The following is a 25,935-nucleotide window of genomic DNA, read 5'->3' on the forward strand; positions in this document are numbered from 1 at the left end:
GTGTTGCTTTGTTTTTAAAACTTTGTTAGTGCCCTGGCCCCCTGTTCCACGTGTGTTCAAACTATGACAATGGTGACAATTTAAGATAGTTTTAAGATGTAGACTTGCCACCAACAGGATAAAGAATAACCTTTTTTGGGAAAAAAAAAAAAAAAAAAGACGACTTTGGTCCTGCACAAGTAAATTTGTCCTTACAGACTAGCTTTGGGACTCTGCTGTCCCACAGACGATTCAAAAGCTATCAAATACATACAAAGCTGTATTTGTTCTTCACTGTCTAGCCATCGTAAAATAGAGTCATCATTTTATATTTAACAAGGAAAATGAAGATGTGCTACCTAATGCCATTTGTCTAAGGACAAAAAGAAAAGGTTTGCAAATATTTGCTGTTTGAACGGCATTTTAATAAAAGTTTGCTGAAACTCTTCCGCAAAGTTTTCAGTTTGCAGATTTTAAGGAACACCTGCATATCATTCATGCCATAATAATACAGTATTGTACTATGGAGAAGGTACAATATTCTTATATTAAAAGTATCAAACGCTTTGATTTGGATCAGTGAATTTGTGAAAGAAAATCCAATAAGGAGAAAATAACCTTTAAAATACCACATTTCTTCTATTTGCCAGTAAAATATTTTGAGCTTAACAGGGCAGAGGGGCCTCCTAATTAGAATCAGTTATAAAAGCCTTTAGAAAAATGTTTTTAAACGCAATCTAAAGTGAGCTAAAATATCATAAGTGATCTTGTGTGCTATTGTGTGCTAGACAAGAGTCTCCTCCTCAAAGGATGGATTTCTGCTAGTGTCACAGAAGGCCTTGCTAGAATATCCTCTATTCTTTTCTGGTAAGCTCTCTCTGCTGCCAGGGCTGATTCATATTCTCGCTGCTTCTCTTCTTCCTCAGCATCACGGGCTTGTTGTTGATAGGCAATCTGAGCCTTGAGTTGCTCTTGGTATTCTTTTGCTTCCTTTACTTTTCTGGAAATGACATATGAATAACTTATTTATGAGGTACGTGTAAATAACTTGGGTTTTTATCTGTTAACATGCAACCTTAGACCAAAGAACGATTCAAACTCCTGTTAGGAGATAACAGTAACTGCCACTCTACTAAATAAATGTGACATTGTTAATTAACCTGAAGTTCTTTGAAGCATGAATTGCATTCTGCTGTCTTTTGTAACGCAGACTGCAAAATCGGTGCTTAACAAAAAAAAAAAAAAAAAAAAGGCAAGAAAGCCCCCTTGGTTTCAGCACGCTTTCTCTGGCCACCCTCAGGGCAATGAGAAGACAGAGAACGAGCATGTCAGGTTTCAGCTCTTTCCTAGCTGTGGCTCACTGCTGTGGCATCCTCACACCCAGTTTCCACTCCCTCCTTGAAGATAACGACAACGCACTTCCGACTGGGAAGGCAAGGTGCAGACTCCTGCTACAGCACTGTGCGGATATGCTAGGAAATGGCTGTCAGAAGAAATCATCCTTCCACTCTACCTCAAGAGCCACGTATTTCTTTCACTACCCGCTGGAGTGGCAGTGGAAGCCTACCTACGTGCTCAGGCACTTCAAGAGCAGAAATCACGTAGACGCTTAAATGCCAGCAGTCTAGTCAAGACTTGTGTGCTAAAACAATACAGGCTGAACCACGTGGCACTTACTGACACCACTGAATGCCATCCTTGCCACAAAGTGAAGCATACCCAAAGTGAAGTCCTGCACGTTTACTTCCACAGGGTGCGATTTCCGCCGTACCCAAGAGAACGTTACCGATAACGCTATCGGAGATGCAACAGATACTAGCTCTGGAAGGAGCTACTCGGTTACCTCCTGCTCGCACGTGCCGAGAGAACGGGCAGAAGTAGCAAAAGGTAATCGCATGAGTGAAATAAGGTGCTTTGCCCTAGGTTTGGCATGACACCCAGAGGTACATTTTAGCTACTGCGAATAACAAAATTCTTGCCTTGAGGAAAAGCAAGGCAATGAGAAGCCTGTGGAACGGGGTGATGTGCGCTAGTCTGGTATTTTTGTGGCTGACTGTACTATTGTTCAAGGGAGGTACGTGGGTGGAGTTCAGCAAGAAGTCTGAACGGCCAAATTCTCCTAGGTAAGTAATGAACTAACCTTTCATTAAATTCTCCTCCCCAAACCTCGGCCACTCCTAGTAACAGCTCAGAGTGTCAGAGGATGTGTTTATTAAACACAATTAGTATAAGTCACATGATGGTCCAAAGAGTCCAAAACAAGTATATGTAAGGAAACGCCATTATTTGTATGATGAGATCAGAATTGGTAATTTAATACCAATTGCAATATAACTGGGCTGCTACTGAGCAGTTTGGACCTGTTAAGTTTTGTGGCAGAGCCTCTCTGTACAGAAGAGAGCCAAGTACTCTCTTGCACAGTTAGCTGAAAAGAAGAATTAGCCAACTTGGAAGTTTAAAAGCTTGGCCTGCAATAAAAGGAACCAGCAGTATAAAAGAAAAATACCTTGCATATTTTTCTTCTTCTATACGTTTGAGTTCTGTGATTGCTTCAGCAAATAGCTTCCTTTCTTGGGCAAGTTCTTCCTGTTCCTTTGCATTTCTCTCCACTGCAAAAAATAAAAAAAATACTTTCAGAAGATACTTACTCGCTTAGCCCTGCTAAGCTTGAAGGAACAGTGAGACTGTATTCAAGCCAAGCGGCCTAAATAGCAAGCCTGAGCTTTTTTGTTTCTGGAGAGGCACACCAGCAATAGGAAGGATATTCTTAGCCTGTTTGTTTGTCATCGCTCAGAAAAGATTTCACATTCAGAACTTCTTAACAATAATAATGTAATTAATAATAATGATTGCACACTCATGCAAGCCTTACTTTACTAGGCTTTGTTCTGGTAATAGCAATGAGAAATCGGTGTAAGCACTGCCCGTAGGAATAAAGTTTCAGGAGCAGATTCACAGACAATAGCACTGCTGTACACTCATCCATGCAACCCGTGCACGCCAGGCCAGACGGTCCTCCAGGAAGCGGTGTGTGGTACTCCCTCTGCACCTGCTCCTGCCCCTGCCAAAACTTGCATTCACATAGCAAGAGCCCTGTTTGGTGCACAGACAGGGAGCTGTTACTACTTACACTTCTCCTCAATCTGCAGTTGTCTTGTATCCAGGACATCTTTCAGTAGCTGTTTTCTAGCTTCCTTTTCTAATCGCAATTGCTCAGCTTTCTTGGCCCAAGCCTTCGCCATCTCTTCATCAAGGAGCTTGTCCGCTTCTTTTTCTCGCTGTTTCTCCTCCTCCAGCTGTTGTGCCAGGTGTGCCCAGTAAGTCTGCTGCTCCTTGAAAAGCTCTTGCTGCAAACACACGGACATTTGCAGATCTGAGCAAACAAGTTAAAACCGCGCTTTTCAAAAAAGTGAAGAGAAACAGTGGTTTGTGGCCAATGTGGGAAATGGGGCTGGGAAGAGAGATCTCTGTTCAGAGCTCTGTCGCAGAAAGAACTGTGCAAAATCTGTCCCCTAGCCAGTAGCCGATGCCTGGAGAACAGTGTGAGAGCCAAACAAATACAACGACAAGAGAGTTGTGCTCTCCTCCTAGCAGTTCGGCTGCCTGCAGCACAGAAATTTGGCAAACACTTTCCACAGCTGCCTGGACGACTTCACCCCACCTACATTAGAAGACATGGGAGCGAATAGAGTTCTAAATATCAGCTCTTCTAATTTTGTCCCAAGGTCTAAGTGATTGGTGGTTATGGAAGAAGTTGATACCACTTTTCTAACCTACAAGAGCTTTTAAATACCTGAGCAGAATAAGGAATGCAGCTCCCTGCTCTGTCTTAAAGGTACCTCGAGACCTGTTTTCACCCCAAATGCTGGGCAATCTACTTGTTTTAAATTAAAGAAGTGATAGACACATCCATGTTTTCATGGCATCTCCAAGATATTTAATGCAAGGTCTCGTGCCTAAACTGAAGGAAGTAGCTGCAGACATTGGCAGTGGCATCTTTTCTGCCAGGAATAAAGAAGGGCAGGTTACCATTGCTAATGAAAACTGATTTGCTTAAAAAGAAGGTATATGTTTTTAAAGTAAAAATAGAACCTCTGCTGCAGAGGAGTGTTATTAACTTGTTATAACTAAAACGAACACCAAGAAGTACCACATAAAATGAAGCAATAGTTGCTTATGATCCTTCTGTAGCAATACAAAAACCGGAATTCAAGTTATGCTGTGGCATGCAAAAAACTTTCACTTGTATTCTTCAACTACAATTATAGCTAGCTAATAATTAAAGATTTAAAACTGTTTCTTAGTATTTTAATGCATTAGAGTAGGTTAAATATTTACTTTCCTCTGCAGTTACAAATATTTAATAAATTAGGTCCATGAAACAGAAAACTTTTGCTCATCTCCATTATATCCACACAGGATAAAGCCCCAAAAGGTTAAGTAATTTATGCATAATGAAATCAGCACAGGGAGGGGACAAGATTCCAGGATTACCTGGGAGCCCTCTCCTTTGGTCTAACCTCGCAGCCTTGCAGACCGCAGAACAAGCTTTAAAGTACTCACTGTGATTGCAACGGATAGCAGGCTTCTTCAGAAGGGTAGCGCGCTGGCAGGAGGAGAGGCAACAGGCAACACAACAAAAGAATCACCTTGTTCGGAGAAGAGGGCTTGTGCCTGATCTCATTTATACTGCGCAACTCCACTAACAGCCATAAAGTTAGTCCAGGTGAGGTATTGCCCCAAACTTCAAAATGAACATCTCTTGCCCTTACTTTTCTTTTCTTTTTCTCCTCTGTGGCCCCTTGGGATTCCTGAAGAGTTTTTTCTAGGATCTTCATATCTAGGGCAAGTTCCTCCTGTTTTTCTTCATTCAGACGCTTCATCTTGTCCTGTGCTGCACTGACCAACATGTCCCCGCACTCCTTCTGCTTTTGTAATTTCTCCATCTGAAGTCGTTCGCTTTCTAGTTTAAGCAGTTGCTTTTCTTCTTCCTACAACAATAAGAACAGCCAACTTGCAAAACATTGTATAACTTCAAACAAAATGATGGGTAGGATCAGTTTAATTGGAACACAGAAGAGGGAAGATAAATATTAAAAGCCTTTCTGACTGACACTAGAAGATTTTGGAATTATTAGTGTCATCTCTTAGAGCTGTTAAAGCATGAACATTTTAGCATACCATTCATTAGATTTCAGGATTTTATCTTTAATTATCACATGCACTTCAGAACAAAATACTGGAATGCCTGACACTCTCTAAATACTTCAAGCGGATAGACAGAGTCATCTCTTTAGAGGAAATTAAAAGAATTTCAACACATATGATCCATATCCAAGCCCTCATACACAGCTGTAACCACTAGCCAATAGCGGAGCCATGCTCTCCTCCCTATAACTGAGTATATTATATATACTGTATATGTTAATGAATGTTACAGATATATATACGCACACAAGATTATTTAACCAAAAATTAGCGAGTAGAATCAATAAAGTAACTTAGTATAATTCCTGAACATCCTGCACTCAAACATCATAGTAACACAGGATGGGGCCATCGTTAACTTATCTACAGGTCTCAGAAACTACATCTTAGCTGTCTTGTCAACCTAGTTTTAAATAAAGTGGCTCTTTCATAACATAAACAATTCTTCTAAAATGCATCAGTAAGTTTGTTATAAACAGCCTTTCTAATCCCCTCCACATGGAAAGACAAGCTGCGCTTGGCTGCATAACACACCCATCCTGACTCTTGCAGCTGACATTGCTGCATTGCCTTCCCAGGATGGTGGAAGAGGCTCTGTCTGAATGGCCAAATGCACTTTCGGAAGCTGATAAAACAGCTTCGAAACTCTCAGTATCTTATCTGAGCCACTGAATAAGTAATCCAAAAGACTTTGAACAGTAAAGAAGGAAAGAAGGTGGGAACAGTGAGCAAACTACTGGGGAAGTTCGCAAAATGGCACACGTCTTCGGTTGAATCCTGACACCATTGGAGGTGTATGAGAATTGCTAAGGATGGGATCCACTGTGCTTTTTCTATGGCAGTTTATATGACGCATTAATACAACATTGTAAACATGCAAAGAAATTGTTGCCAATGATCCTTCTGCAAGCCAGGACTGAAATGCCTTGGCAGAAACATGTCTAGCGCTTTCTGTGGCTACAAGCAGGAAAGCACGTTTTCCTTCCTCAAAAAACCTTTTTCCTTTGCAACAGCCCGTAGAAAGCAGTTAGACACAGATACACTTAGCTGTCCATTGCCTGCCCTTAACTCTGATGAAACCTCTGATCATTAGAGGCTACAGACTCTGCTCGGAGATACCTGTCATGCGGCCATCTGTCACACGGCTCTTCTGCGGAAAAAGGATTGTGCCCCATTTTCAAAACAGAAACTCTCCTTTATGGACCCTTTGAAAAGCTTTTTTTCAGAGATTATACCATTTTACCAGGAATTGCTCTCCTTCACAGAGCTCAAGGCAGCTGTCTTCAGGGGAAGCTACAAAGTCTTCTGTTCTAACACCATTTTTCTGAAAAGGCCAGGTAAGAAATGCTTTTTGTCTCAGAGGACTAGCTGTGCCTTAGAAGTTGCCAAAAGAAAAGACTTTTCTTGCACATGTTTTCAAAAAAGTGAAACATTGCAGTCTAGCTTGCAATAAGGACTCTGCACTTTTACAGCAAGATCTTCCAAACTTGAGACTCATAATCGCCATTATTTCTAAAAAGAAATGGAGTTCACACCTTGCCAGTATCAGCTTTGAAAGCCTTGGAGTACCCTGCCTGATCATTTGATCACTAGGTGTGAATAGCAGCAACATGAATACCGCTCACACAGCCTATCTAAAAAATGAGGACTGAGTCTGAACCAAGCAGGCTCCCATAATTCATTAGGTCAAGGCAGAGTATTGTGAATTAGTGAGCTCCACCAAAGTTAACACAATTAAGCCAAGCCTACGCTGGCGGAAGACGAGAAAAGAAGAGGGCAGTGGCCAGAAGAGTTGAGCTAAATGAGTTGAATATTTCCCACGATGTGGCACCTGCCACCAGCCAGCTCTAATAGGTGAAAGAGCTTTGGCATTGCTTGCAGATTTGTATCTGTTAAAGACTGAGCTTTAAAAAGGGGTGTAGATTCTGAAATTCAGTCAGAGGGGGTACCTACACCTGCAAAACATTGCTGCCTGCATTACTGACCACAGAATGGTGAAATGCAACCACATAACTGTAAAAAATGGAAGTATGAGCAAGCAAAGCCTGACTGCATAAGCGGTTGGCATTTTTCATATACAAACACACACCCCCGCTCCTTATAGCTACGTATCTGTCAGGGGCCCCGGGTGCACCAACAGGCCCTGCACGTCTCCCTGCTCAAGGGCTTGGCTGCCTGTGCTCCCGGCCAGCTCCAGTACAAGCCTTGGATTAGAAAGAGCGGGGTGAGAACAAGCTGGGAGACATGACCCGGGGCTGCAGTTTGGCTCCGTGGCTCACCCCGAGACCTGGGGTGCATTATTGCAGGGATACAAGAATCTCTCTAGCTATCCCACTGGAAACTGGAAGTCAGAAAATTGCAAAGACGTCTGGCAAAAGCTGAAAAACATTTCAGTTTCCCACCAAGGCTCCACGAGGCTTTGAATGCTACAATCCCATTACATGCTAAATTTCAAGAGACGCATTTCCCTCTGTAAACTGGAGTGCCTTTGCCATGGCTCTGGAAAAGAGGCTTAACATAATAGGAGGGCCTCAGGTACTAATGGAATCAGTGAAAATACAAATAAGGTACAGATTAATCTCAATGTCCAGTAAGCCTGTCGTTAGGAGGGCCTTTTGGAGAATGCTGAATTGAGAACGACATGGAAATTACCAGCAAGCGAGCCTCTTCTTCTTTCAGCCGCTTTGCTTCCTCTCTGTGAGCGTTCAGCACGGCTACCTGGGCTCCGAGGACGCTCAGCACTTCTCGATGTTGTTCTGCTGCTTTCTGCATATCCGCCGCCTCTCGTTTTTCCTTGGCCAACCTATCCTCTTCCCAAAGCTCGGCAAACATTTGCTCCTCCTTCTGTTGTTGCTTTTTCAATTCCTCCTTAAGAGCTAGCTGGGCCAGTCGGTCTGCACACACTTCCCTGCGGTGCTTCTGCACCCACCACGTGCGAAACTCCTCACATTGTTCTCTGAATGGCAACAAAATAAGTGGGAAAAAATAATAATAATCAAGTCTGGTGGTGTGTGAGAGATGGAGGGCCCCAAACTCACAACCGCGCATAGGACTGCAGCTCAGGATGCCAAAGTCTTACTCCTGGTCCGACACTGACTCCTCGGGAGGCCTAAGGAATCACAGAGAGCCCGTTTTGATGGGGATTTTGACATTAATGAGTTGAAGAGCAGCTCCTGTATTTCTATTTGTGTGTATATATTTAACATTACACACGTTCCAACATTTAAATTGTCCTTTACTCAACTGAAGACTTAGACTAGCTTTACTGGTCACTCGAAAGCCCCATCACATTCAGAAACTACTCTGAAAGCGGAAATTTATGTTACGCTGTTAAACAGGGGCCACTAGAATTTTATTAATTTTGTGGGATAGTTCGTAAAAACTGCAGTAAAATCCTGGAGAAGCTAGTAATTCATCGAACAAGTAAAATAGCTTTTAGTTTTCATTTACTCCCTAAAGCTGGATTGCATATATGTGAATACTTACCTTCAACTGAAGAGCATGCAACTATTTACAGACTCTGTCCACTTTCATTTTTACAAATAAAGCACTGTGGAGATCAGCAGGTGCGATCAAACAAAATTTAATTTGAACAGCATACAAGCATTTTAATTCCATTCTATAAACAGGATATAGATTTTCATAAAGTGAAAATGTGAAAGGAACAGATAATGGTGGATATCTATAAGCATTAGGGATGTGTGATAAGCACACATGCATGCTGTGAAGTAAAAAAAAAATCTCAAATTATTTCATGCTGAATGAAACTATCTTCTATGGATTACTGCAATGCTATTTGAGAATTCATAGCGGGCATCATAAGAAATCATTGACCGAATCTGGAACCATTGTGTGACAGCAGTAGTTATTTGTATAATGTGAAATATTTTTACTTTATGCAATGTTACTCTGACAATTCTGTAAAGCAAAAATATTAAATATTCATCAAGCAGCTATTTCATAGTATTATAGTTCTCAACATCAGGATGGTTATTTAATTTTCATAAAAACAAAATCTGAATGAATTCTATTACTCAATATATTTTCTTACTTACAAGCAAAATTAAAATTGCCAGCACTGAAATAAGACTTTCAGTGTTTTACTTTTCCATATTCCATGGCTCTGCTGAGGATCTGTCTTTGCAGTCCACTCCTCGCAGGACAGGTACTCTTGCAGGCCCGGAGTCGAGCACAAACCCGATGGTGACCCCTCTGCAGGGTGGCAGGAGTTCCCTAAACACATACGGGGATGTAGGACCTCCCAAACTGTCTGCGCATGCTAATAAATCCCTACGTTCAGGGAAACAGACTTCCCAAAGTTCTTTGGTTTCACTCCAAATTTCTCTCTCACCTCAACATCCCATAGGTTTAACAGTAAAACTAAAAAATGGTTAGTTTTGTGAGACATAATGCCTAGATTTTAGATACTGGGACAAAAGTTACTAGGAAGTCAAAAAAAAAAAAATGTAATCCTCGTCTGTGCGTACCAAGAATATTCCTCCCCCAATGGTTCAGCACTCCTCCTCAAGAACGCTTTGCCATATCCTAACGTGAGACTAAGGGGCTCAGTGTTAGAAAGTTTTCACTTTTCCAAATGTTTCCTAAATCCAGTACAGCTGCCGTCTCCATCCATGTCTTCTTCTTGCCAGCAGCCACTGTTTTCTGCCTCATGGTTCAGCCGTAAGCTGCTGGGGCCAGAGCACCTCTCTCTTCGTTCGCTGCTTGTAAAGCACCGAATGCCACGGAGGCTGGGGTGAAAGGTGCTAAGCACAGTACGCAAGCAATAAACAAGGGAAAAGAAAATTCTCATTTCGCTCGATATCCAAAAGGCATTTCTAACCTCTTAACTGTTTCTAACTGAGAAAAAAAACCAATAGTAATCTGTCACATCTGCTTTTGCTAACATCAAGTCCATATAAAAATCAAACCTCTTGAAAACAGCACTTTTCTCTCCCAATCCTAGGACACTGCATCCTCTAACCAAACGTTGGTCCAACTTCTGGGTAGAAGTTAACGGTGATTAGAGATGACAACACTAATTCGTATTCATAAAGAACGTATTTCTAAAATGTTCTGTGGAAAGCGTACCATTCTTCAGATTCGAAGACCCATAGCATTAGCAATAACTATATTATCTTAATATAATGGGTTCAAAGTTCCCTCAGTAGCTGAAGGATTAAAAAATTAAGTTATTCTTTTTCATGATTTTAAGCTAACCTCAATGCAATTGAATTCTCAGAGGGGAAGATAAGTTAAATAAATAACAGCTTGACACAGTTAGAATGTTAATATAAAATAACTCTGTAATTGCTTGATTTCATCACAATAATTCCTTCCAAGCAGCTTTTAAAGCAATCTATGAACATCTGCTCCCCCAGATGGCTGTTTCTACTCCTCACTTTGCTAACCTAAGCTTCTTAACATTCAAATTCTGGCCTCTATGTAGTCACTTCCCAAAGACAGAAACTACATTTATCCCAACCCCCCACCCCCAGTTATTTATTCATTTTATAGCTGTGGTACAAAGATGCTGCGATAACAACATTCTCTATATGGATACTTCTGACGTTATCACAATAAAGAGGATGCAATATGTGTTTTATGCAAATTTTAATTGTAATTTAATTGTAATTTTCTCTAAATATATCATTAAGGAACATTCCCTCAGACTAACACTGACCGGATATTTTTCCGCAGAAGTTGCAGCCCTGCACAAAACAGCTACGAATTCCAGCAGGACTCTGCCGGTTCAAGCACCGTGCTCTCTATCTCCTCACAACGAAGGACCTTTCCTGGCGAATACCCATACTGAAAAGCAGTTCTTTCTATACATACCCCCTGCAAACCTGGCCCGCAAGACGAGTTAAAAAGCTGCCTCCTTGAGTACCCTGGAGTAACATCCTGGAGTGCTGTGCACTATAGGTATTCCTATACCTCAGGTTTAAGAACCAGTACCTGTAAAATAATAGAGTGCCTTGCTTAAAGTTAAGAGAAATATGAAGTCTGTATCAGGTGTTAGAGAGATATTCGACATAGCTATAAAATTCAGAGACAGAGGAACAGAAGCATGTGCATATTTAGTTATTACCGAAATGATCTCCTGGGGTTCCTCTGGGTGTGCTCTAGATGACAGGCTGTGACACATTTACAGCTTTCTGGTTGCGGATCCAGTTCTTCAGTAAGCTCCCGTTCCATAAATCACAGTCACACGCGAACACCCGCAATGCGAATACTTCCTGCTTCCTCCTAACAACCCAAACCTATCAAGGACAGACGTCCAAGACTCAGATCTTCTCTTCCCGCCTCCCCCAAAATCATTCCTTAATCTTTATCTCACTCGGGAAGGAATTTTGCCCTTCTGCCCACCCCTCCGTTCTCTCCCAACCACACACCCATTCTGCTTTGGGCACAGCCAGCTCCAGGTATCGCTGGGTGGCAGATAAACGGCTGTTCTGGTGCTCAAGCCCACAAGTGAAATATGCCACCCCTTCCCACTGTGTCCAGACCCAAGCCTTTTCATCCTCTAGAGCTTCTTTCCATATAGCTCTCTAATAGCATTTTATATAACAGCAAAAGATCAGCGGTCCAGCTAGCCCTGTGCTCCGTCTCTGCCAGCAACAACAGGAGATGCCATCTAGGAAGAATCCACAAATCTGGCCACGCTGTGGTCATTACCTCACAGTTCCCCAGCATCCAAAACTTGTTGTATTAAGGATGTTTGTGGGTACATCACATCCTTGTCTATTCCCTGTACTATCTTTTTATGGCTCTGTCATCCACAACTTTGCCTCATCTCTCCTTGGACATGCTGATACCAGCTGCCCCCACAGCATCCTGCTGCAAGGGTGTTCAAGCTCCTTGAGGCCTCTCAGGTGCATGCCCTAGAGTCCAAGTGACTCACTGACTTGTATTCTGGATCTCAAGCTTCTTTATATTTACTTCATATTTAATGCGCTCCTCCAACGTATTGGCTGCAAGGAATGCACTGAGGCAGGAGTTCCCCCCAAATCCTCAGCAGTGAAAATGTATGCCAATAATTCATTTTCTGCTATGGACTGATCATCACCGAGTGCCTCTTTCGTATCTTTGTCACAAAATGGTACCATCAGTGGCTAGCTAGCTTTCCGCTTCAATATAGTAAAATAAATTACTATAAGCTTTTAACAACCTTTTAAAAAGGTGCCTTTGTAATCTTTTTTAGCTCTTTTAACTTTCTGTTCACATATGACCTGCCATGCTTTATGAGCTTTTCCTACTCTCTCTGTATGGGCAAAAGTTCCGTTTTTAAGTGCTAGCCTTTTCCCAGTGAATCCTTAATATTTCTACCGAGCCATGTAGGGAGGGATTTTATTGAAATGCTTTGTTTTCTTTTCAAATTGTAGCATACATTTCACTTTGGCTTCTAGTGTCTTTGAACAGCCTCCAAACTGTTTGTAGGCTTCTTGCTTTCCGAACTGCTCCTTTTAAGTTTCATCATTATTATTATTATTATTAATTGACTCATTTTTACATACTTCCTTTCTTGAAGTTGAATATGATGCACTGGACTTATCTGGCTTGCCCTCTCCTGCTCCAATGCACTACTGGACACATTCAGAATTGTATTGTGACTGCTAATACAGAGCGGCTGTCCCACCAAAACCCCTAAACTAGAACCAAATTTTGAACAGCATCTTTGCTCATGGGGTTTAAGGCCAGCTTTCTGTGAAGTGCTTATTGCAGCCATACAACCATGCAATAGCAGATTTTGGAAGGGACCTCTGCAGGTCATCCAGCCCAACTCCCGGCACAAAGCAGGGCCATCAATTTTTCTGCATTGTATAACTGGTGATAATGGGATTCAGCCTTTTGACAGGTCTTATTTTAGACCAGACATTATAGCAAATAAAAATCACTGAGTTAATAAAAGACTGGGGGAGGGGATTACTGCTTCTCTGCTTTGAAAGATACTACAAGCACACTAACTCAGAATGAACAATGTCTCAAGAAAGACAATCTGCTCATTTAATTAAAAGTACCAGTGACAAATTTAAAACTGTTTTAAACCAATACCTTTTAACAAAAATCAGGACCCAAAACAGCAGAGATTAGAATCACTGTGAATTATAAGGACCTTCTGAAGACATGAGAAGGTCATACTGCACTGTTCACCAGCTCTTCAAATGCTTCACTCTTCCATACACGTTCCCTTCACTTTCCATCTCATCCCGAACTCATGCAGACGTTGGGATAACTAGGAGAAAGTGTTGCCAGCAACAGATATCTTAGACTATCTGAAACAAAGGAACTTGCACAGCAAGTGGCAAATCTCCCTCACCCTACCAAGCTGAGAATCTGCAGAGCGGCAGACCAGACTCGCATTGCGCTTCCTATTTATCTGGCACGTAGAGAGCGCCAGCAACCAGGGGCTGTGAAAAGAGCATGTTGAGGTCATACATGTTAAGGCAGGGCACACACAGGGCACCACTCATGGATAAAGAGCACCTACAAATGGTGACAACGTGCCAAAGGGCAGCATCTCCTGCCCCAGTGGGTGCAGACATCCCTTCTGGCCTGAAGCAGCCTCTACATCCAGGTCAGCACAAGGCCCGTGTGGAAGCACAGGGCTTCTCTATGAACTCAGGCACCTAAAGAGACATGTAAGAGGTGGAAACAGCAGGCAACAAAAGATTGCAAGAAGCGATTCACCAATATACTAGAAGCAAAAGGAAGTTCAAGAAAAACGGGGATCCACTGATGGATGGGGATACAACCTAGTGACGGATGATACAGAGAAAGTGGAAGTACTCAATACCTCCTATGCAGCAAAGCCTGCTCCTAGACCTCTGCGTGGACCAGCAGAGTTTGGGAAAGAAAGGGACAAGTAGCAGCGGGGAACAACAGGTTTGGGCCGACTTAGAGAAGACTAGTATGCGCGACTTAGAGAAGACTAGTATAGAGAAGACTATCTGGATTCAGATACCAGATTCTGATTAGATCGGTAACTTCTATCGCCACAGTAGAAACTTCCTTTCTCACTGAAAAAAAAGGGAGGAAAATGCTTTAAAAACGTTTCCAAGCAAATACATGAAGAAAGATAATCCAGCTTCATAAGGAGAGGTCAACAAACAAGTCAAACTCGTCACCTGGCTTTATTATACTTTTTGTTTATAGAGACCTTCACATGAAATTTGATAGAACTTAGATAAAGAGAGAGAAGGAGAGAGACTCTGACTATAAAAATATATAACCATTACATCGATGCACAGAACCTTTTTCTTTAACTGTGCTGTAGGATGAGGATTCATCTGCAAAGACACCAAGTATTGCCACTTTCATAATAGCCATGAAGAAAGATGATTTTGCCGCCTCTAAATCCTCTAAAAATTGCAGCCAGCAAAACACCAAATGTAAAAGCTCCAGCGACATATGTACACGGGGAATTGTGTGGCATGAATATTGCTCCTATCCAACAGCAGACTGGAAAAGGTAGAAGGATGATGGACCGAGTGAGACCCTGAGTGAGCCATAGATCATGAGAATTGTGTTGGGAAGACCAGGGACCCGAGATATTAAGACAGGTAACTGCAGCATGCAAGTCTAAATACATATCATCAGAGGATGAGATTCATCGGTAGGATTGTTTTTGCAATTAAAACACAATTTTTAAGCATCTAAGTTAAGAATTAAGCATCTAAAACAGTAATCTACATGTAAGCCAAGCAGTTAAATTCCCATTCTAGTCAATGGAGATCTGGTCAATACAGTCAGTGGTGTTTAGGGTGCAGTTCAGCTGCCAGACTAGTGTGTCTACCGCAAGGTGAGCTTAGGCTTCTTTAACTGTCCTGATCTCAATGGAGATCTGCTGAGTAGAACGTGATTTTAGACATCCAGTGAATATGGAAATACCAACACTTACACACCTACTTTTAGGTGTCTAAACCTCAAGCTGAATCCCTTCCTTGGTATGCAAAAGTGGCTACGAGTACAAAGTAAGAGGGCATTCCAGAAACGTCTCCACTGAACCATCTTAAAAGTGAATTTTAATCGCTTTGGGTTGTGGGTAGGGAACGAGGTAGGGATTGTAAATTGTGAGGGACACATTTTCAAGCCAGCGTGGGAATTCAGAACTGCATATACTGCCTCAACATCAGTCTCAGCCAATAAAACCCACTTTTAAGAAAAGGACATTTATCTGTCAAATTAGGTAGTCAGAGTATATGCAGAAGTGAAATGTAACACCTCAGCCTCTCCACAGTAAGGAGTAGCTGTTGTGGATTTCCGTACCACTGTGGAAGGCTTGGGAAGGATTCTTGAAATTATGATTACTATTAATGCGGTTTAAAATTTTTTCATCCCTTCCTAAGAAAACCAGATTCCCAAGAACTGAACAAGTCAGATTTCATGCTAAGGCCTCAGGGCCTGATAAGCACCCACAAACCTTAATGACTTCAAAGAAAATTGCCAGGCTCAGCATCCAGGAAGATTGGCTCAGAACTTCAGGTTGCATTAAAGCCTTAGCTTCAACTAGAACTCTTGAAAAGTGTACAGTAAATAAAAATCTATCTTTTTAGAAGATCCTTGAAAAATTAAGATTGTCCATGTATTCAGCTTAATAAGCACATTTTAGGCCACATTAAGCATCCATGGGCTCTTTTTACTCTCAAGGTATAAAGCAAAAATAGAACTGTATGCCCCAACAAGAAACTACAAAAACAGCTGATTTAGCAGGAGAAAGTGCAGGGATATTCACACAGGGCAAAGATTTCCATACTGCACTTGGAAGAATTTTTTCATGGTGTCTCAACACTTAAACAATGGAGACAGGACAGCTCTATGTACCTGTTGCTTTCATCACTGTTAATGAAGAGTGTTGTTCACAGACTTCACCGAGCATTACAGCATTGCAAACTGGGTCTCCAAGGCTGCATCCCTTTAATAAAGATCAGAAGGACTACAATCTGGTCCAACGTATGCAAACTACCTGAGACCTTTCAACTTTTGACAAGCAGGCAAGCGGGCAAAGCTTGCACACATCTATCCAAATCACCTTAACTTTGTATTTATCATTTCAATTACATGTACCTTTCCTTCCTCAATATATTGTCACCTGCTTGTTAAATTGCCTCTTTGTATTTAGTAACCTAAATTCTATTTAATAAGATATTTTATGGAGATACCTGAATTGCTGCTCCCGTTTTTCAGTAACCAGTTTTTGTCTTTCTTGCTCTCTCTTCTCTCTCAGCAACTTTGCTCGCTCCCTCATTTTTGCTTGTTTTTCCAGGACAGTTTCTTCAAGTGACTCCATCTCAGCAAAGTACCTGCTTTCCTCTGATTCCAAAAGTTCACGAAGCCTATAACAAAGAAAACATTGTAATAAAAGCTAAAACAGCCTTCTCTGTCAATTGATACATTTTAGTTTATTTATTGTGAAGGCAAACAGACTGAAGCTGTTCTCCATACACATTGTCCAGAAGAATCTCTGTTCAACAAAGGAAAAAAAAACCCCATTATATATAACCAAGAGAATCAGGTACCTCAAATGCTAGTTTTCTTGTGTGGTGGCAAATCCTATCAGCACGCTGATGAATCAATACTTCCACTCTGTAGAGATCTACCTTGATTTTATAACTAAGAATTACCATTCTTTTGTTAAGTGCATTAATATTTTCTTTGGCAAGATTTCTCTTTTCAATTTAATTGATAAGCCAAAGGAACCTTTTTCTTAATGTTATGCTGCTTTGTTTTGGATATATCATTAATCTTTTTTATATCTGATATTAGTCCAGCAATAAATAGCTATTAGAGCAACATATAGATTTGTTTAAATCCATTTTTCTTGAAAATGCAAGTATCACAGCAAAGGATAAAGAAGTCATTTAGATATTAATGAAGCACGGGTCTAAAACAGTCACACTGTTGGCAAATGCAGGCTTGGGCCTGACAAGAAGGCTGCTTTAAAAGCTAATACAATTAAATTATGCTGGCGCAATTTCTATTTTTTAAAGAAAGGGATCAGAAACATAATGCCAGTGTATCTGTCTAGACTTCTCGGCTGGGAACTAAATTACATTTGGGGTTTAGACATCATAGCATGGGAAAAAATGTGATCAAACTGAGCTAAAAAAGGGCTTGTTCAGCAGCCCTCAGGCATAGGGCTAACACAACACAAATGTGGTGTGAAGAAAACAATCAACAAATGGTTACTGAGATACTTTCAGCACTTCTTGCAAATGCATGCGCAGGGAACATCCAAATCCCATATTATAAAATCGAATTTTAGCTCAGGGATCATTCCTGTTATGCCTCAAGATCCCCTCCCCGGGCACAGCAGTTTCTGTCTCGGCACAATTTAAGCTCCTTATCTTAGGAATCCATTTCCAAGGCTGTTTCAGAACTTATTCTAGCAACAAGAAACTTGGGGTGAAGAACAAGGAACTCGCTAATTCCAGCCCTCATGTCCACAGTGACCTCCAGGAAGTCGCCCTCACTTTTAAGAAAGGGGGTGTCCCTGCTACTGTGTGAGCTACACAGGCGCAGCTGGTGGGAGCTGCAGCAGCAAAGCCAAAGACTGACTCATTGTGGAAACTGAATTGCACTCTCTTTCTGTATGCACACCCGCTGCACTGAGCTGAGTCTCACTGCGAAGACTGCGTGGGGATCTCGAGCAGATAAATAAGAATGAAATTAGCATACAATTCCTGTCCAGTGAGGAGCATTAGATCACAATTTCAAACGGATAACCTTTGCAGCTGCAAACATGAAAGACTGTAAACAAGAAATTGAACTGTAAGACTATTTTCTCAGATCACTATAGTGAAATTCTAATATGCCTCAGCTTTATTTTTTTTGAATGATTTCGGAATAAAATTTTTTTCCAATTGCCTGTGCTGCAATCTATTACTTGTAGGAGAACTAAACATTAATTTAATGAGGTCACAACAAAAATCACAATTACATCCAACAATTAGGTTTTCCAACTTTTTTATCATAGTACTCTTCATTCTTTTAAAATTTCTTTTTTAGCAGTGGAAATACTAAAACACTACTCATCATTGTTGCATTTGGCAGACATGGTTATAAATGCAGTACAGATGGCAGTAGCTCCTGTATTTGAATACATATCTCCAGTGATTGCTTCAGTCTCTAGAAGTAGTAACCAGAGCCCAAAAGCTCCTACTTGCTCCAATGGCTCCCACCATTCGGCTGACAAGTAAGTGTACATATACTCTCCATCATGATGGAGAAAAAAAGACAGTGTCCCAAAGCATGGTCTAACATACAGAGCTGAGATTTACTGAGTGTTTTTTCCTGTAATCATTCCTCTAAGGATACAGTGAGGTTGAAACTAGTAAGACAGGTATTAGCTAGTGGCGCATTACCTCTCTCTCCTGTCTTCAGTCTCTGCCAGGTATGCCTGCATTGTCTCATCTACCCTTCTCTGTACACTGTTGTGCAGTCTTTTGCGTTCACTGCGTTCCTGCTGCTCATTGATATTACGATACTTGCTGTACAGCATGGAGAAATCAATACATTTAAGGAGTTCCTTTTCCTTCTTTCTGCAGGTTAAGGCAAGTTTTTCACATACATCTTGTTTAGGAGGCTTGGACCTCTGCAAGAAAAAGAATATTTCAGTGATGGAAACAAAAATCAGTTACTCTGTTGGTTTGCTTTTTTAAACTGAACTCACGACCAAGTAAGTATATAACACCGAATGACCACAGTTCAGTTGTTACCTTAAGGCTAGCATCTGGACAAGCCCTGACTGGAAGCAAGGGCACGACCTCAGCACAAGAGCATGAAAAGGCTGAGGGAGCTGGAACTTGTTTGTTGCCAGCCTTCGGCTTAAATCTTACCCCATCGACACAGCAGGGAGCTGCTATCATCCCAGAGGGTTTCTTACGGTCTGACTCACACAAACACCCCCATCGCAGGCTAAAGTCCCGCGGTCTCCGTCTTCAGCACGGCTCCACCGGGCCTAGTGCCCCCCCCCCCATTACTGCACCACCGCACACGCAGGCCTCACGCCCCCCGCCCCCGCCCCCCAAGGCGCAGCCCCACACCACACAGCGCGGGGGCAACTGGAGGGCGGCCTCCCTGCCCCACTCGGCACGGGAGCGGAGCGGACCGCCCCGCGGGACCCCCGGCCCCTCACCAGCGCCAAGGAGCGCGGCGCGGGCCCCGGCACCTCGCGGTGCCGCCGGTGCCATCGCGCCTCCACCGCCTCCATGGCCGCCCTGCTTCCGGGACGCGCCGCCCGTCGCTATGGCGACGCGGGGCGGCGGAAGTGACCTCAGAGCGCCGGCGGACGCGCGCGGAACCTGACCGCCCCGCCACCCTCTCGCGCAAGCGCAGAGAAGGGGAGCGCGCCTGGGTCCAGCGCGGCGCATGCGCGGCCTGGCCGGACTCGGTGCGCAGGCGCGGACAGCGGGGGGTGGGCGGCGCATGCGCGCTCCGTCCGAGGCGCCTGAGGGAAGGAGGGAGGGCGCGCAGTGGCGGTGACACCTAGCGGGAGCGCGGGCGCGGGCGCCGTTAGCGCGGACAGAAGCCTCCCTCCAAATTAATGGAGGTGTAAAATGAGGCTCAGGCCTCCTGGTGAGGTGGGGCTCCCCGTGGCAGGAGGCTGTGGGGCGCCACGGCCCCCCCCCCCCCGCAGCACGGGCCCCGCGGGCGGCCTGGGCTGGCCTGGCCTGGCCTGCGGTTGGGGCCTGCTGCCAGTGGAGGGACTCCGGCGCTGCCAGCCGAAGCGGGTGAAAACGGGAAATGATTGTGATTGTTGGCTGTGGATCGGTGATGGCTGCAGGTGTGTTCCCCACAGGTTTGGCTCAAGGAGAAGCTCGCTGAAGCTTTGAAGAGCAGGAGGCCAGATACTGCCGGGAATTTTGCTTTCTTCCAGATAATCAGCGCTTGTCTGATTACAAGTTAAAAACAGAAATGAGCCGCAGAAAGAAAGGTCAAAGTCTAAAGGCGATGGTAGAGCTCGTTCCCATCCCAGTGACGTTTGCAGTGCACTTGCTTTCGGTATCAGTGATGGGATCCTTGCACTACCCAACAAAGCTGTATGATACACAGAAGTTACACGCTGTTGAATATATATGTTATATATGATCAAGCCCTGTAGGGCTTGGACAAGTGAAGTCTCTTGAGTTTATTTCAATGTAGACCTATCTTACTAGTAAGTCACTGTTGTGACTTACTCTTTGAGATGTTTGGGTGAGGGAAACTTAGCTGCAGAGAACTATGGCTTTTTGCCAGAGTGAAAATCCTAGTATTCAAGTGCTGGAAGGGCTGAATTTCTTGGTAGATTATAGTTTTGCCTAATATTTTATGGAGTGTTTAATGGGAAATATTGCCTTAGTCTCAATGCTTACACAAAACCGCTTTTAAGTACAAAATTTGGAATGCAGATGTGCAGCACCTCATTGGTCGGAAATCAAAAAAAAAAAAGATACTGGGTTCAGAGGACTTGGCAGCCCCCATATTAATGTTTTCTGTGAAGTCCCTTCACCAACTATGAAAAGACTTACTCCTAAAGAGGATATGGCAGCAGGTTTCAAAATCTTAGATTCTTTGTCTTTTTGTGGAAGTAATTTTCAAATTGCGTAATAACGCACTGCACTTGGTAGCAGCTTTTACTTAAGTGCCTAGAAGGAATAAAACATTGGTGCTAATGTCAAGAGATATTACAAGATTTTTTTGTTGGGGAGTAAGGATCCAGGGCTTAAGAGTTGGCTGCAGAAACATACGATCAACAGTATGTTAGCAGTATGTTACTGCCGTGGTTTTTCTTAATGGATTAAGGATGCTTTGTGACTTTGAGCTTATTTTCCATTAACATTAAAGGAAAACACAGATTCTCCTTAACTTGCGTGCCAAAGGGGATCCTGGTCACAGTGCTCTTCTCCAGTGGTTCCTCAGTTGGGGAAAGATAGGGTATGTAACACATGGTCCATCTTGGGTTTGCTAGCTTGGATCCTGGAACGACAGTAGGACATCGAGTTTTCCTTCCAAAAGTTCCTCCCTTACTATCTCCTCCTAGGTTTGCCTAAACAACATAACTACATAACTTGGAGGGGTTTGCTTCAGTTCCACAAGGAACCATCCCAGTTTGTAAATCTGGCTGGCACCGCCAGAGTGCCTTGTCAAATCAGAACAGTCATTATTTTGGGGGATTTGTCCCAGTGAAATAGTAAAAATCTCTTATAACCATTTATACAAGCCCTATCAACAGCGGACACGGGGGATTTTTAAAGTAGCTACATTCCCATTAGGTAGAAATGAAGCCAAAAAAATGTAGTTAAGTCCTATAAGAGGTAGATCCTGAGACAGTCTCACCCTTTCCATATGTCATCTGGAAACTCTCAGTCCAAATCCTTTCTGAAAGTATTAACTTCTATCAAAGGCACTGAAGCCTTCCTGAACTGAACATGAATTTTGCTTCCTGAAACCTTTCTTTTAGGAAGACCCAAACAACTTCCTAGGAAAAAGCCACATTTTATACTGGGGCATAAACAGCTGAACAAAATCAAAGCTTTAGGTGTGGGTCAAGGTTTCAAACTGCTTTAAACCCGCCCAGGTGCAGACAGCCACGAAAAGGGATGGCATCACCTCTCTCCTTTCTCTTGCCGGTCAGACAAAGATGCAGCTCACGCAGGTAAACCCTAATGATGGCATTACTCGGCTCCGTGGTCTTGATCTGCCTTGGATCAGCTGCAGGAATGCTAACGTAGGCATGAGGGAACGGGTGGGAAGGCTTAGCCTGCAATGAGTGGAGGATGGGACAGCACCATGTGATGATTTAATGCAACTTGGGAAACCGGAGCCTCTTTTTAAAAGCAAAATCTGTGGTGTTGTCTTTAGCCGGCAACTTCTCATGCTAGAAGGGAAAATCCAGCCAAGGACAGTAGGCTCTTTCTGCTCTTACAGGAAGTATGTGAGGTTGATTGATATCAACTGAGGAATGATTCTCCCCCCCCCCCCCCTTTTTTTTTGTACAAAGGAAACTTTTCACTTCTAATCCCTCTGGTAGAATAATTAAAGAATTTTGAAGGAACCAAAGTCATCCCCATCCCTCATAAAAGACAAAACGTACCCTACACGGCTCTTGATTCCTTTTGTGTGGTACTGCGGTTGGCTGCATGGGCCAGCACTTGAACACATCGGTTCCCTTCCTTCTACAGGATCAAAAGTCCTTCTTGTCTTGCACATGCTCCGGGCTTCCCAGACTGGGACTCTGAGCAAAGTTCAGAGTTCCTGTTCAATTCTGAATTCCCCTCGGGGTTTCCTTACCCATCACACTTCAAACAGTCCCAGGCTCCTTCCGTCATGTTCCCTTTTCATCCTGCATGCTAGTGGCTTCAGGCCATCTTTGAAATATATGTTTAAGGAAATCCTGACTCCTGTTTCTTGTATCTTTTGGCTACTTTTATTCTTTTTTTTCCGATGGATTTGCTGTCTGACCAGATCCACATGACTGGCTGAACGTTCAGAATGAGTCAGAAGCGGAGAGATGAGAGTCACGTAAACATGTCTCCATTGACATGCATTACATGACTAGTAGAGATCGGAATTTTTACTGACATACAAATTTCAGGACGAAAGAGGAAGCCTTTCTTTCACTCAGTGCTACAACCAGTACATGCCAGCCAGGACTATATATCCTGACACGGGGCCGTGCAGTCCCAGCCATGGCAGGAATGTCCGTGATTTCCCCTGACAAACCAGAGTCCCACATCTTAGGCTCCCATCTCTCACCTTTGTGATTAATCCAAACTTTAATTTGTGCTGATAGTAAGTGGGCAGCCTAAGCGTTCTGAAATATTTAATTACACAGCTGTAAGTAGTGTTGATTATTCTTCAGGATTATCTTTAATAAAGCACTGGTTTCTGTTAAAACCATGTGTCTCTTTGTGCTTCTCCCCCTGGAATCGCACAGAAACAAAGATTCAGGCTTCTAGCGTCACAACATCATTTGTGGAAAAGTAATTCTTAATGTTTAATAACCCTGAGCTTCCTGTGAGGGCTAAGGAGAAGCTGTGAGTGGCAGCCCGGGAGTAGCCGGCTGGCCTTCAAATGTTAGGAGTTGGAAAAAGATCTGTGAACTTGCTGACTGAATAAAGGAGCCAGGCAGCGGATGGGACAGATTTGCATTTGGCCAGGGATGGTGGTGTCACTGCACGCCCTGCTCATGCTCAGTTGTTGTGCTGTAAATGTAGCAACACAGAGGTTGGAGTCCTTCCCTGACTACTTCTGAGAAAGGCCCCATCAGATAAACACTCTTTTTTACTCCTGACCAGCACATCTGAAGGGAGTAGGAGAGAGCAGCTGCTCTTCTCTCTCTCCACGCTCACTGGCAAGTAGAAAAGATGTTATTTTCCTTTCTTTCTCTCAACCTTGAAAGAGCAAAGAGTAACCGCAAAAAGGGGAACATGATGCACAGGAAGGGTGTATAAGCCCAGCATCAAAAGATTAGCATGAATACATAGAGTATGTCTCAGGGCCGCTCTGGAAGCGTATTTACACAGTTTGGTGGATCCAGCCATCAAAACTGCAGCTGGTTCTGGCAGACTTCCTGCAGTCTGTCCCCCACCTCCCTGCCCAAGGGCTGAGCTGCCAACGATCTGCTCAGCAAAGGTCTCCTCCTTCTCCTCCCTGCAGGCTCCAGCTTTGACTGAGAAGACCCTGTCCTCTTGCCCCGTCTCTGTCTCCGTCCCCAAGTTCCCCATGTCTGCTGTGGAACGACTTGTTCTTCTTCTTATTTTGTCAAAGAATCTCACTGGGTTGCTGAGGTGCCCTCACACCGCCCGGCCAGGCTGTAGTATTCTCATCTCAGGCCTCTCGAGCTGTGGGGTTTCAGTCATGTGCTTTACGTGTTTTTAGGTGCTTGCCCCTCACTGATGGGAAATCAAGACCAAAACGTCTTTGAGCTGCTTTAACTATGTCTCAACTCTTACAGCTACAATGGAATATTACAGAAAAATCGTACAAACCAAACAGGCGTCTTTCAGGGATTCATCACCTAGGTCCTACCTCTCTTTCCTTGGTCACCACGTCAGCAAGTGGGTAAGCGGTCAGAATTCCCCTCATGGTCAAATGACCACAGCTGAGCGTGAGACACTCTTGAACGCGCTGCAGTAGTAGCTGCTGGATTTGTTTCCGCAGTGTTATCTACAGTATCTGCTCAGTACAGCACGGACGTATGAAAGAAATCAAATTCTATATATAGTGAGGTGGTAAAGGTTTAAAATGCAAAATCTCATACCTGAATGCACCGATGAATACAGCTGCTGCGGGGAGCTGTGTGCTAGCGCTTGACAAAAAGCCGGTATTTGTCCACATGCAGAGTCCTTGGCTTGCTGATTAAACTCAGCGTAGGAATAGCTTCCCTCTTGTAAAAATGAGAAAATGTGACTAATTGCTGCTGAGAAAACTGCTATTTTTTCACAAGTAGGCCAAGAGTTGAGTCCGTAAAGCCAGCTGGAATAGGTAAGGAGGAACTGAAAGAATTCTGAGAAACTTCTGCGTTTGACTTTTTCAGTCTTCACTTTTGCTAAATCAGTGGTCTCCATAACATTTCAGTGGTTTTAGCTGAAGAGCTATCTTTGCTGACTGTAAATTTTCCTTTCCATTATTTGTATACGAATATTTTAGAGATGTAAGGTTTCTAATGATCTTGAGGAATAAAATCATACAACACTAAAGATGCTTTTGCATCCGCCTCACCTGCTACTCGCAGGAGACTGATTTTCTGCCCATGCTGCTTCCATTACAACAGAGTGACCATGCACCATGAGTCACCAAAATGTCAGTCGCAATCAGGGAGCTGACACAATGAAAAGCAGTGGTCAAGGGTTAGATTCAAGCACAGAATGAGGAAAGGACAGGTTACAAGGAAATTATATAAATTCATGGTTCTCACATGAACTGTCTTTGGTGTGCTTTATCCTAGGATATTTCAAAACTGTTTGCAGCGGTCTCAGGGCTGTTTGCAATGAGAATTTTGGGGAGATAGAGGACGTGCTAAAAGATTGAAAAGGGGTGAATATAGGTCCCCTTTTTAAAAAATAAAAAAGGAAGGACTTGGAAATTACAAGACAATTAAATTAACTTCAGTTCCTCAAAAACAACAATAAAAACCATGGAATAAGTAATTGGGAAATCATTCATAAGCAGCTAGAAGAAAATACAGAAATGAATAGCAACTACCAAAGATTTGCCAAGGACAAATGGTTTCACTTCAATCTAATTTCCTTCCATGATGGGTAAAAGACCTTGTGGGGAAAGACTCAATAAAACCTCATATGATAAGGCTTTTAACGCTGTCTCATGTGATCGTCTTCTAAATTTGCTGGGGAACACAGCTAGCTGAAGGTACCTGTGGCAGGGTGTAAAACTGGAAGACTGCACTTTACAGCTCTACCTGTAGATGGAAACCAAGCAGGGACAGGGTTATTTATCCCTGCTGCCCGTCAGGAGCAACCCTTGGCCCGGGCTGGCCCAGGAGAGCCAAGGTGGTTCCCTGTGGTTCACGGTCATCTGGGCTTCTGCATGGGTCTCCATGGGCTGGAGTCGGCAATTCCATTCATAACCTGGATGACAGAATGAGGAGTATCTTGGGTAAATCTGGAGGACGCATGAGGATGGGGGCGGGGGGCTGGAACTATATCCAAGGGTAGGAACGGTTTCCCAATGAGCCTGAGAATTTGGAGGAAAGGTCTGAAAACCAGGATTTAGTGCAGTGAGGCCAAGGGCCCAGTGACACACCCCAGC

General features: G+C 43.2%; 1 protein-coding gene across 6 annotated transcripts; it reads right to left on the minus strand.

The window, feature by feature from the left end:
• Positions 1 to 384: 384 nt before the first annotated feature.
• On the minus strand, positions 385 to 24,776 carry LOC104138490 (cilia- and flagella-associated protein 53). Of its 6 annotated transcripts, none has more exons than XM_068928435.1 (9): positions 24,428 to 24,776; positions 21,032 to 21,141; positions 18,549 to 18,778; positions 16,347 to 16,520; positions 7,840 to 8,143; positions 4,752 to 4,970; positions 3,110 to 3,326; positions 2,486 to 2,588; positions 385 to 979 (listed from the first exon to the last, which is right to left on the minus strand). In XM_068928435.1, exons 1-9 carry the CDS (start codon positions 24,732 to 24,734, stop codon positions 754 to 756), a joined length of 1,890 nt encoding a protein of 629 aa, XP_068784536.1. In that variant the 5' UTR covers positions 24,735 to 24,776; the 3' UTR covers positions 385 to 753. The 6 variants fall into 6 exon arrangements, with proteins under 6 accessions (XP_068784536.1, XP_068784537.1, XP_068784538.1 ...); XM_068928436.1 differs by lacking the exon at positions 24,428 to 24,776 and adding an exon at positions 24,196 to 24,323 and having other exon boundaries at positions 389 to 979; XM_068928437.1 differs by lacking the exon at positions 24,428 to 24,776 and adding an exon at positions 22,259 to 22,448 and having other exon boundaries at positions 389 to 979.
• Between the last annotated feature and the right edge of the window lie 1,159 nt (positions 24,777 to 25,935).

Source organism: Struthio camelus, chromosome Z (assembly GCF_040807025.1).
Source record: "Struthio camelus isolate bStrCam1 chromosome Z, bStrCam1.hap1, whole genome shotgun sequence".
Lineage (NCBI taxonomy): Eukaryota > Metazoa > Chordata > Aves > Struthioniformes > Struthionidae > Struthio > Struthio camelus.